Source organism: Nomascus leucogenys, chromosome 18 (assembly GCF_006542625.1).
Source record: "Nomascus leucogenys isolate Asia chromosome 18, Asia_NLE_v1, whole genome shotgun sequence".
NCBI classification, from domain to species: domain Eukaryota; kingdom Metazoa; phylum Chordata; class Mammalia; order Primates; family Hylobatidae; genus Nomascus; species Nomascus leucogenys.
The window spans coordinates 79999434-80011867 of NC_044398.1; the positions used below are offsets into that span (position 1 = coordinate 79999434).

The following is a 12434-nucleotide window of genomic DNA, read 5'->3' on the forward strand; positions in this document are numbered from 1 at the left end:
TGGCGAAGCCTCGTCTCTACTAAAAATACAAAAATTAGCTGGGCGTGGTGGCGGGCACCTGTAATCCCAGCTACTCGGCAGGCTGAGGCAGGAGAATCACTTGAACCTGGGAGGCAGAGGTTGCGGTGAGCCGAGATCACGCCATTGCACTCCAGCCTGGGCAACAAGAGCGAAACTCCGTCTCAAAAACAAAAAAACAAAAAAAACCCACACATACAATGGGCTTAGCGCGGTGGCTCACACCTGTAATCCCAGCACTTTGGGTAGCCAAGGTGGGTGGGTCACTTGAGGTCAGGAGTTCGGGAGCAGCCTGGACAGCATGGTGAAACACTGTCTCTACTAAAAATACAAAAATTAGTTAGGCGTGGTGGTACATGCCTGTAATCCCAGCTACTCGGGAGGCTAAGGCGAGCGAATTGCTTGAACCTGGGAGGCAGAAGTTGTAGTGAGCCGAGATTGCGCCACTGCACTCCAGCCTGGATGACAGAGCAAGACTCTGTCTCAAAAAAACAAAAACAAAAAAACTCTTACAGTGTTAATACAGTCTTAGGCTTAATTGTCCCCACTTTGACTATGAAACTGTAATATGGTTACAGTTTACAGCCTCTAGAGATGTTCTAAGATTGCTCCCATCCATCTGCTCTGCAATAAAAGCATTAAGCAAAGCACAATACAGTGAAGTGTTAGTGAAATTGTTCTGTGCTATCTTTAATTAGGTTGTTTCTTTTAGCAGGTATACTTATCAACTTCATTCTCCCTTCACAGAGCTAAAACACTCTCTCTGAGAAGAAGGCCTTAGCTATACTAAGAGAAAACAGGTTTTTTATTGAGCAAGAAAGCTTTCGTTATTTTGTCCTAATCTTTGGCTACTTTGGCTTTTGTCTACTATTTAGTTAAGGAAAGAGAATTCTTTAGCTAAACTTGAGTATTTGAGAGTCTGTGGGTTTTACTTTTCAGGAGACCACAGGTACCTGAGTTACCACCTGTATTTTGGATTGGTTTGGTTTCTAAATTTTAATAAACCTTAGATTTTTTAGAAAGTAATCACTCTCCCATTTTGATTGCTCAAGAAATATTTCTGGGAAAAGATTTTCTAGGCCAAAATATATTGATATAACTATTTTGTTTCTGAATGCAGAAGCTGTTAGCATACCTTTTAACCAATTATAATATTCTTAATAATCCAAGTAACTCCGCTAATGATAATTTAGCTTACTCTTATTAGGGTAGGTTTATTATAGAATACCATGGGTTTCTTTTCAAATGCTGGGATTACATGGAATGTATTAACTTCAGTATCCTTGCTTTCCATTTGCTCTTTTTTTTGAAGGGGAGTCTCACAAGGGACAAGATATTTTTCTTACCTCAGGAAGCACACTGACAACTCCAGAACCTCAAAGACAGCCAGTTGAACCAGCTTTTCAGAGTAGAGGATCTAGATCTCCTGATGCACGCATAGACAAGAATGTGCCTCAGTTACCTCAGGATGAAATGGTTGTGTCTGATAAGGAAGAAAGAACTGATGCTGCTCCTAAGTCTCAGCAAATGGATAGCAGAACATCATCTTCTAAAGCCCCACTATCCAGGTATCATGAAAAAATCTTTAATAAGTGTTTTGCTCTCTGTCTTAATAAATATAACTTATACAGAACAGATTAGATCCAGTATTAAGGATGGTATTTAATAAACATATTCCTCCATCAGTAATGTAAAGGAAGAAGTTTCAGCCAAGGAAATAGAGTAATATTGCAGATACACATTCTGTACAATAAGAGATTAAATTTAAGTGCTGAAACTTTGTTTTAGATAGAAAATCTGTAGAATATTTTGTACACTTGTTTTTTTAGATTATCCATGGTTATTTTGATCATTACATATTCTACCATGTACAGTAGCTACTAATGCACATATGTATGGATGCTGACATCAGAAATTGTTTTATTGAAGTCCCAAATAATGTGTCATTTTTCTCCTTTGTGACAAACCAAAGAGGTAAACCATGGCTTTCTCCCCATAAGAATAAGTGTTGGAATTTAAGCAAAAGCCAACTTCTCTCACATTTTCCTCATATTCTAGAAGCAATGGTTATCAATAATTATTGGCTTGTCAGCAGCATCCAGAAGATTAATGTGGTGTTGCTGAATTGAAAGAGGTGGGGGGACATGCACTAGTCTCCACTAAGGGGAAGGGGTCGGGGAAAGGACACATGTAGCTTAAAAGACATACTTAATAGATCTGTTGTTTTTGTTATCTAAATTATAGAAAGTAAAGCTCAGTAGTATCTCTTCTGGCCTTAGATATGTGCTGAAAATAGAATGAGGCCCAGGTACAGTGGCACATGCCTATAATCCCAACTACTCAGGAGGCTGAGGCTGGAGTTTGAGACTGCAGTGAGCTATGATTGTGCCTGTGAATAGCCACTGCACTCCAGCCTGGGCAACATAGCCAGACCCGTCTCCGAAAAAAGAAAAAAAAGGCTGGGTGTGGTGGCTCATGCCTGTAATCCCAGCACTTTGGGAGGCTGAGGTGGGTGGATCACCTGAGGTTGGGAGTTCCAGACCAGCCTAACCAACATGGAGAAGCCCCATCTCTACTAAAAATATAAAATTAGCTGGGCATGGTGGCACATGCCTGTAATCCCAGTGACTCAGGAGGCTGAGGCAGGAGAATTGCTTGAACCCAGGAGGTGGAGGGTGCGGTGAGCCGAGATTGCGCCATTGCACTCCAGCCTGGGCAACAAGAGCAAAACTCTGTCTCAAAAAATAAAATAAAATAAAAACAACATGAGAGTTTGGATTAAAACAGATTGAGAAGCAGTGTTCTAGAACAGAAGTCAGCATTTTTTGTAAAATGGCATTTGTACATATTTTAGGCTTTGTGAGCCATATGTTCTCTGTTAACAGCTATTCAACCCTGCAATTACAGCACAAAAGCAACCATAGACCATATGTAAACAGATGAACATAGCTGTGTTCCAGTAAAAACATACTCACAGAATTGGGTGGGGGCTGCATGTGGCCTATAGAACGTACTGTGCTGACCACTGTTCCACGGCTTTGCTACTCAGAGTGTAGTCCTGACAACAGCAGTATGGACATCATTTGAGAACTTGTTAAAATGCAGAACTCAGGCCATGCCCGCTACCAACTGTGCGAATCTTCATTTTAATAAGATCCCCAAGTGATTTGAATGCTAGAGATGTGCTAGAGACCGGAGTCCTGCTAATTTTGTCCAGGCTGTTCTTGAGCTCCTGGCCTTAAGCAGTCTTCCCACCTTAGCCTCCCAAAGCAGAAGCAGGTATTAAGGATGTGTCTTGGCTGGGTGCGGTGGCTCACGCCTGTAATCCCAGCACTTTGGGAGGCTGAGGCAGGCAGATCACGACGTCAGGAGTTTGAGACCAGTCTGACCAACGTGGTGAAACCCCGTCTCTACTACAGCTACTCGGGAGGCTGAGGCAGGAGAATCTCTTGAACCCAGGAGGTGGAGGTTGCAGTGAGCCGAGATCGCGCCACTGCACTCCAGCCTGGGTGAGAGTGAGACTGCGTCTCAAAAAAAAAAAAAAAAAAAAAATGTGTCTTCCTGGATATTCTTGAATATCGTTACATTTGTATTTCTAGACCTGGCAGAAGACCCCTGGGATTTTTATCTTTAATATGTTCAAAGAATAGTTTGGAGTCTGATGAACCTATGCAGGTCCATAGTAAGAAACGCCTAAAACCTCTTATACCAGCATTAAGAAAGAAATTGAAAAGATCTAATCCATTCAATGAAAGCCAGAAAAAAAATCGAGAGTCCTCTGATCTGCTTCAATCTCCAAGTGTTATTACTACTCAATCTGAGAATATTAGCAGCTCAGCACCTCAGGTATGTGATAACTACTGTATTTTATTGTTTGTATGAGATGGGTTGGATATGAGATTCAACTAGGGAAAACATAGTCATTTTTTTTATTTGATGTCAGAAATTATTTTAGAGCAACTCCCATCCTTCTCCTCTCCATCGTGTTCCTCCATGATGGAAGAAGAAAAGGTATTGAGTCAGGAAGTTACAGTTAGGTTAGTACAGAGCCATTGAACTAACTATAAATGGACACTTAATAGCCATTCCTTTAATCTAGAGACCCTTCTGACTTGTGGAAGCAAAAGGAAGCAGTGCTGACACCCACAAGAATTTAAGGAACTGTAAAACTAGAATTTGTTCACATGTTTCATTTCTATGTCTCCTGAAGCTGTCCAATGGCAAGTATTGGGATGGAAAACGCTGTAAACCTGTATCAAAGACTTTGTAAAAATATTGGGGTGACTTAAGATCTTGACAAAGAAAAGGCTGGTGAGCATCTGTTGAATAGCATGAGCCTTTGGAAGGGGTACTTTTGTAAAGAACATCTTTAAACTTTTTAAAAACATTTTGTACTATTTGTTAGAATTATTTTCTGAGATCAAGATTTTATCAGTCTAGCTTATCATTGCCAAAGTCGTGGGTTTTGTTTTTTTTGTTTGTTTGTTTTGAGACAGAGTCTCACTCTGTCACCCAGGCTGTAGTGCAGTGGCGTGATCTTGGCTCACTGCAACCTGCATCCCTTGGGTTCAAGTGATTCTCCTGTCTCAGCCTCTCGATTAACTGAACTTACAGATGCATGCCACAACACCCAGCTAATTTTTGTATCTTTAGTAGAGACGGGATTTCGCCATGTGGGCCATGCTGGTCTCAAATGCCTGGCCTCAAGCCTCAGCCTCCCAAAGTGTTGGAATTACAGGCATGAGCCACTGCACCTGGCCTGTAGTAGTTCTTATTATATTCAGGGAAAAAGGCCCTTTGTGATAAAGATTGCAATTTTTTTTTTCTCTGTATGTCATTTGTCTTTTGATTTTGTTTATGGTGGTTTTTGCCAAGCAGACATTTTTCATTTCTGTTTAATTTGTCAATCTTTTATAGCTTTCTGCTTTCAGATAGTTTAAAAAGGTACTCTTCCCAGCTGGGTGCGGTGGCTCACGCCTGTAATCCCAGCACTTTGGGAGGCCAAGGCGGGCACATCACCTGAGGTGAGGATTTCGAGACCAGCCTGGCCAATATGGCAAAACCCCATCTCTACCAAAATACAAAATTTAATCAGGCATGGTGGCGTGTGCCTGTAGTCCCACCTACTTGGGAGGCTGATATAAGAGAATTGCTTGAACCCGGGAGGTGGAGGTTGCAGTGGGCTGAGATCATGCCATTGCATTCTAGCCTGGCTTTGTCTTAAAATAAATAAATAAATAAAAAGATACCCTTCCCCACCTACCCCGTCCAGAATTATGAAAGTGTTTTTCCATGGCATTTTTATAGTAGAGTTTTTAAAAAAATACTTTTACATTTAAATCTTTTGATCCATCTAGAATTTGTTTTGGTAAGATATAGGTCTGACTTTTTTCCCCCTGAGATGGTTATATAGTTGTCCAACATCATTTATTTAATAATACAATAACTGTTTTAATATAGCACTTTTATCAGATGCTAAATTTCTATATATATTGGGGTTATTTCTAGTCTTCTGTTTCATTGATACATCTGTCATTCGTGTGCCAATACCATGCTGTCTTAATTTGTTTATAGATTTGTAAGTATGCTAATTTCTGATAAGGTATCTTTGATATGTTTTCTTTAGGTGCTGTTTTGTCATGGGTCTGTCTATTCTTATGCAAATAATTAAAGTATTTTTACTTTAATTATTTAGTGACAGATTTAACCATATTATATTTTTCTTTATTAAAATTTTTCATGGAAATTAGGATGAAGTAACGGATTATGGGTACACTGTAATTTACCTAATTATATCTAGTGTGGTGTATTTAGTTGCTTCCAATTTTATTATAATAACTAATGCTACAAAGGTTATCTTAGTCATAAAACTCCTACTATGTTTAGGATTATTTACTTAATGTAACAGCATAGAAATGAAATTTTTGGGTCAGTGATTGTGAACATATTTAAAGCTCAATGCTTATTGCCACATTGCTTTCAAACAGATCATATCGGTTTAGACTGCTATATATACACACACACACACATATATAAATGTTGTATTACAGTTTTATTTTACTTTATTTTTATTACCTTTTTAGGTTTCTTGTGATCAACCTTTACTGAAAGAAGGATATAAAAGTGCCCAAAAGCGGGCCCCTCAAGGGGAACCAACCACAGTCTCTGAATATTTCTTCAATGATATCTTCATTGAAGTGGATGAAACAGAATAAAACAATCTTTTCTCTTTTTCTTTTTTAAATTAGGTCTAGGATTTCCAGAGTCAATTACATCAACAAAACAGTATTTAGAGCAAAATATCACTGTCTTATTTTTCTTTAGGTTGATTTTGAATATTTAATGAGCTTGATTTGAAGCTTTTATAATCAGTGGAAAACATTTCTGAGGTTCCTTTCGTTCTGATTGATTCAGCATTTTGCGAATAGCAAGCAATTAAGACTGCTTTCTCAGACAGAAATAACAACTCTTGTTTACATTTTGGCTCTTCCTGTGCTAAGCACACATGGACATTTGGGAATGTTGTGGATATATGTCTCTGTATGAATTGCAGTGCAGACAGATTTGGGGGTTAATTGTATCATATTTAACATTTAGCAACTTCTTTTGTGAAGATTTTTTATTTTTAGGGGGAGATGAAGGATGAAGCCTTTTTCAATTGCTTCTAAGTACAGTCATGTATCACATAATGATGTTTAAGTCAATGATGGACCACATATATTACAGTGGTCCCATACAATTAAAATGGAGATAAAAAATTGCTATCAACTAGTGACATTGTAGCCATCATAACCCAGTGCGTTGCTTTTTTATGTTTAGATATGTTTAGATACACAAATACTTACTATTGTGTTACAACTGCCTACAGTATTCAGCATAGTAACACATTGTAGAGGTTTGTAGCCGAGGAGCAATAGACTATACCACATAGCCTCAGTCTGTACAGTGTGTAGCAGTCTGTACCATCTCAGTGTTTGTAAGTACACTCTGCGTTGATCTACACAAGATCACCTAACAAGGCAATTCTTAGAACATATAGTTAAGGGACACATGACTATATGTGAGAACAAATTGTCAAACTTCACTTTAGTATGGCAAATGTTAAAGAACTTTTCTATTATCAGCTGTTTGTCTGACTGAAAAATACATATTTTTCTAATTCATGGTGATGTAACATTAGTCCTAATTGAAAAACTAGTATTTAAACATAATTATTTATAAAGATGACACATCAAAGAGCTTATTTATTTTTAAGTTTTTTATTTAAAAGGATATTCAGTTTTAGCTATTTTTACCCCTCAGATTGTAGATAAAGAAGGCATTAACAAATTTATGTTTGTCTCCTTTTTCTCTTTAATTTTGAAGATATTTAAAATGATATAACTAAAAATGTTTGGCTGGTGTATATGTTTTGAATACCTTTTTTTCCCTCAGTTTAGTATATTGACTTTGTACTGTGAATTTTTCTGTTTTTCTTGGATAATCTCAGGATTTTCATGAGGATGGGGGAACTCAACTTTATTTATGAGACAAAATTTCCATACAAAGCTCAATCTCCTTTATACACACACAGACATATATTAGTTTTTAAAAAGCCAATTTCTTCATAGTTTTTTCCCATTAAATTCTCAAGGAACACTTAGATCTTTAAGCGTGGAACGTAATCGTGATGTTAAAAACAGAAAATAAGGCTTTATAAAGTTAATGATTATCATCAATATGAATTTAAGGTTTGTTTCAATTTCAAGATTTGATGATTTATACGTGTAATTCTGTTATCTACCCAAGCAGATCTGTAGTGGTTCCAATTAGACTTCTCAAACAGCCAATTCATCCCGATTTTATTTGAAAAGCCTCTTGGATTGATAATATAGTAGCTCAGGAGTTGGAAACTTTCTGCAAACTGTTTTGGGTTTGCAGGCCAGATGGTCTCTGTGGCAGCTACTCAGCTCTGCAATTTTAGTGTGAAAGAAGCCATAGACAGTACTTGAATGAAGGACTGTGGCTGGATTGGCCTTTTAGTTTGACCCCCTACATTAGGCCCCAAATTTTCTTACCCTGAGGTGCTGATATCTGTATGTATGAGTTATTTATCACTAAAGTTATGAGTTGTGCCTAAAAGTTAAAACTGTTGATTGTATTATGTAATGATCAGTATTTCAATTGGGAAGATATTTTAGAGTCTAGATAATTATGTTTGTACATTGAAAAAATGGTGGCCAATTTTTAAGTTCCTTAACAGAAGAGAATTGTGTCTCAGCAGGTATAAAAGTAATGCTAATTTATTGAAACTACTGCCGTTAGAGCACTTCTTATTCATTGTCTTTTAGTGAAATTTATGGCCTAACATTTTGTCAGAGAGGAGGCTATATAATTCGGAGTGGAAATTGTCTATAAGTAGGCATTTATTTCATGATTGATATGTCACAGAAATCATGGTAGTAAATCACATTGCTATTTTAATACCCTGTTTTTGTAAGTTTTTAAAACTCATATTCTGAAAAGATTTCATTCTCTTAGTGTTACTTTGGGAGTTAGATTGCCATGATTAAACTACTATTTATCCTTGTGTAATATTAATTTTTAACTTTAACATCTGTCTCTTTTTAATCTATAATAAGCTAGTTTTATGGAAAATGGAATTTCTTACTATATAAAGAATACAGAGACTCATTGTATTAGAGAATCAAGTCAGCCAGCTAAATTATCCTACTGTTAAATCCTTAAACCTAATTTTGGAAAAGAGACAGTTTATCAGTGTATTTACTTTACATGGTGGAAAGAACGATGTTAGGTCTGATTCATGTAAAGAAGATGTTGCAAAGAATTTATTTCACAAATCTTAAAGGAGATACGAGTAAAAGTTTTTATCTTTTCTTGACTTTTTCTCCTGAACACATGTCTTAACAAGTGGTCAACGTGAGGGTTTGAATGCCTAATTGTTGGTAAATGGTTGAGGCATGGCAAAAATATTAATATCCACTGTTTACCATCATGTTATTTGAAACAAAAGTGACCATGTATACTATCTTGCTTGAAGAAGTCTTTGACAGAAAAAGCAATATCATGTCATTTATAAATTTTCTTGTTCTAAAGAAAGCAGTTATATATATATAAATTATGTAAATAAAAGTTATTTTATACCATTTCTGTTGTGTCCTTTTAAGATGACTAAAGAATTGGCTGGATATCGTGGCTTACACCTGTAATCCCAGCACTTTGGGAGGCCGAGGTGGGAGGATTGCTTGAGCCCAGGAGTTCAAGACCAGCCTGGGCTACATAATGAGACCTCATCTCTACAAAAAAATTAAAAATCAGCCAACTGTGGTGGGGTGTGCTTTTGGTCCCAGTTACTCAGGAGGCTGGGATGAGAGGATCGCTTGAGCCCAGGAGGAGGTTGAGGCTGCAGTGAGCTGTGATCGCCCCACCACACTCCAGCCTGGATGACAGAAGAAGACCCTGTCTTCGTGGGGAGGAGAAAAATTTTTGACAGCTGTGCATGTCCTTATTTCAAAGCTGTAGGAGTCTGCAATGTGATTGTCCTAATAGTATTTGGAAGAGACTCCACACAACATCTCTTTGCTACAACATCGCATCCTGAATCTGCTGGAGAGCCCTGTCTTACATTGGGTTTCACTAACAATCGGCAGTCTTACGGGCTACCCAGTAAATAGATTGGGGTAGTATTCCCAAATATACTTTATCTCAAATTCAAAGGGCCACTTCAAACATTGTTGCTTCTGTCTTCATGGTGGCCAGTACAAGGTGCAGAATCTTGTCTCCCTCTCCCTACTGCCTTTGTTTAAGAGGTGGGGTTTTGCTTTGTTGCCCAGGCTGGAGTGTGGTGGCGTGATCATAGCTCACTGCAGCCTTGAACTTCTGGGTGCGAGCAATCCTCTCAGGCAGGTGAGCCATCATGCCTGGGTAGCTTGTTTCTTCCCTTTAAAAATAGATCCCCATGTCCTCAGACCACTAGACCCTTAGGAGATTCACCTATGTGGCAGGCTCCTGAACTTTAACAGGATTTACCTCCCAACCTCTTATATATGTATGTCTTCCTAAGACATCTAGCTGCTTGTTAATTCCTGCTTTCCAGCTCCAGTTAGCATAACGTTATCCATGGCACATTTCATTTTTTTTTGTCAAAAATCAAGAAAAAAGTCTCTCCAGACTATATTAGGAAAGAAAATGAGGGTATTCATATCACTCTGAAGTAAGACAGTAAAATCAGTTGTCCCTGCCACATAATAATGCAAGTTCTTTTAATTTTTCTTACTAGGATGGAAAATGTTGCATTTTTTTCATGGCACTAGGTTTATTCCAGGTATTAGGAGTTGTGTTGATTTGGTCTAATAAAGGTACCAATCTCGAACTGCAGCTGTGATTGACATCATCATCTGTTAAATCTGTGATAACATTGTCATTCCCCAAGACCGGTGGTTCCCAAACTTTATTGCACATCAGACTCACCTGGGAAGCTTTAAAAAGTTCTATGTCCAAGTGATATCCCTTATTGTTAAATCAGTGTCTGGGTGCAGTGGCTTATGCCTGTAATCCCAGCATTTTGGGAGGCTGAGGCGAGACATAGCGAGACCTTACCTCTACAAACAAAGCAAAACAAAAACTAGCAGAACGTGGTGTGTGCCTGTGGTCCCAGCTACTTGAGAGGCTGAGGCAGGAAGATTGCTTGAGCCCAGGAGTTCAGGGTTGCAGTGAGGTATGATCATGCCAGCCTGGGTCAGAGTAAGATGCTGTTGCTAAAAGACATTAAAAAATAATAGGGCCAGGCACAATGGCTCATGCCTGTAATCCTAGCACTTTGGGAGGCTGAGATGAGAGGATCGCTTGAGCCCAGGAGTTTGAGACCAGCCTGGACAACATGGCAAAACTCCTTGTCTACTAAAAATGCAAAAATTAGCCAGGCGTGCTAGCACGCGCCTGTTTTCCCAGCTACTGGAAAGGCTGAGGTGGGAGGATTGCTTGAGCCCAGAGGTGGAGGTTGCAGTAAGCTGAGATTGTGCCACTGTACTCCAGCGTGGGTGACAGGGAGACCCTGACTGAAAATAATTAGAAAACACACACACCCCGCAGTGCCTGGGGGTGGGCGTCAGACATCACCATTAAAAAAAAATGCAGGTGATTCTAAGGTGCAACACCAACACACAGAACAAAAAAATGTGAAACATTGTTCATTTGGACCCGTCTGACTTGAACAACTGGCCAAGCTGGTGAGTCAAATGGAAATGTAGTAGGAATCAACAGATCCCACTCACTATGTGGGTCAGAGAATGGGGGTGGTTTAAACCTTCTACTTGGCCTTTCCTTAATGCCTTATCTCATGGGTTAAGGAAACTGTGTGATGATTCTGCTATATTCGACTTCTGTGTATTCTGGGACTGAGGAAATAATTACAGGATGGGCTTCTGTGAGAAGTCAGACTAAGAATCCATCTTGCACGCAACCTCCATTAGCCTTCACTCTGAAAACGATCACAGAGGCTTTCCAGGTCTCTGGAAATCAGTATAATTTCAGAGTCACTATTTTAATAACCGTGAAATAGCTGAGCATTTCTGTTTCCCCAGTGCAAAGACCCTGATGAATAGCCATAGTTCTCTCTGCGGAAGGCTTGGGGGAAGATTTATGGTATAGCCATGAAGCCACAATTACAAAATCCTTCCTCAGAGGCTCCCATCTGCCCCCTCAGTCAAGGGACTTTGGGTCTATAATCTGATTTATTTAGCCTGGAAACTGGATATGAGGCTTTCTCCACTATGGAGACTTGAGTTTGGTTCTTGCACAACAGACCTAGGTGTCATGCAACACTTTAGAAGGCTGTCAGTCTAACAGGAACCTTGGGATCAATTAGCCATCATCACAGATCCCCACGTGTAAAAATACACTATGTCAATCCTTTGCTATGGCTTATTATAGTAATTGTGCCCACCTGGTCTAAAACAGTTCGGCATTGCTGCCTGGCTTCTTCCGGTATTCCCATTGAGGTCAAGGGGCCTAATTCCTTGGCAGTACCTCTCACCATCATCTCCAGTCTGCAAAGGACAACCATCGTAGTGGCTGCATCAGCTCTTCAAAGAGGCTGATGCTTCTGTTACCAAGACTTTAAAGAAAAGAGTGTCCTCCAGGCCCTCTTGGGAGTTATGGTTAGGGGGTATCTGAATAAGATGCACATAAATACAGCCAGTCCCCCTTTATTGGCAGGTTCCATATCCTGAGATTGAACCCATCAAGGATCAGAAATATTTGAAAAATAAAACATAACAATACAACTATAACAATACGAATAAAAAATAAGTACGATAATTATTTACATAGCATTCATATTGTATTAGGTATTATGAGTAACCTAGAGATGATTTAAAGTATATAGAAGGATAGTGCTATGTTATATGCAAATACTA

The 12434-nt window shown here is 38.9% G+C and overlaps 1 protein-coding gene across 7 annotated transcripts in view; it reads left to right on the forward strand.

Moving 5' to 3' along the window:
• Positions 1 to 9166, forward strand: part of BDP1 (B double prime 1, subunit of RNA polymerase III transcription initiation factor IIIB) — a 119893-nt gene extending 110727 nt beyond the window's left edge. For 5 of the 7 annotated variants that reach the window (XM_030798087.1, XM_030798088.1, XM_030798089.1 and 2 more), the window contains 3 exons: positions 1331 to 1586; positions 3618 to 3864; positions 6102 to 9166. In XM_030798087.1, coding sequence (XP_030653947.1) covers positions 1331 to 1586; positions 3618 to 3864; positions 6102 to 6233 — 635 coding nt within the window. In that variant the 3' untranslated portion in view covers positions 6234 to 9166. Of the gene's footprint in view, positions 1 to 1330; positions 1587 to 3617; positions 3865 to 4117; positions 4527 to 6101 lie in introns of those variants that run through there. The other 2 variants (XM_030798090.1, XR_004026694.1) reach the window with 2 other exon arrangements.
• The last annotated feature ends 3268 nt before the right edge of the window (positions 9167 to 12434 follow it).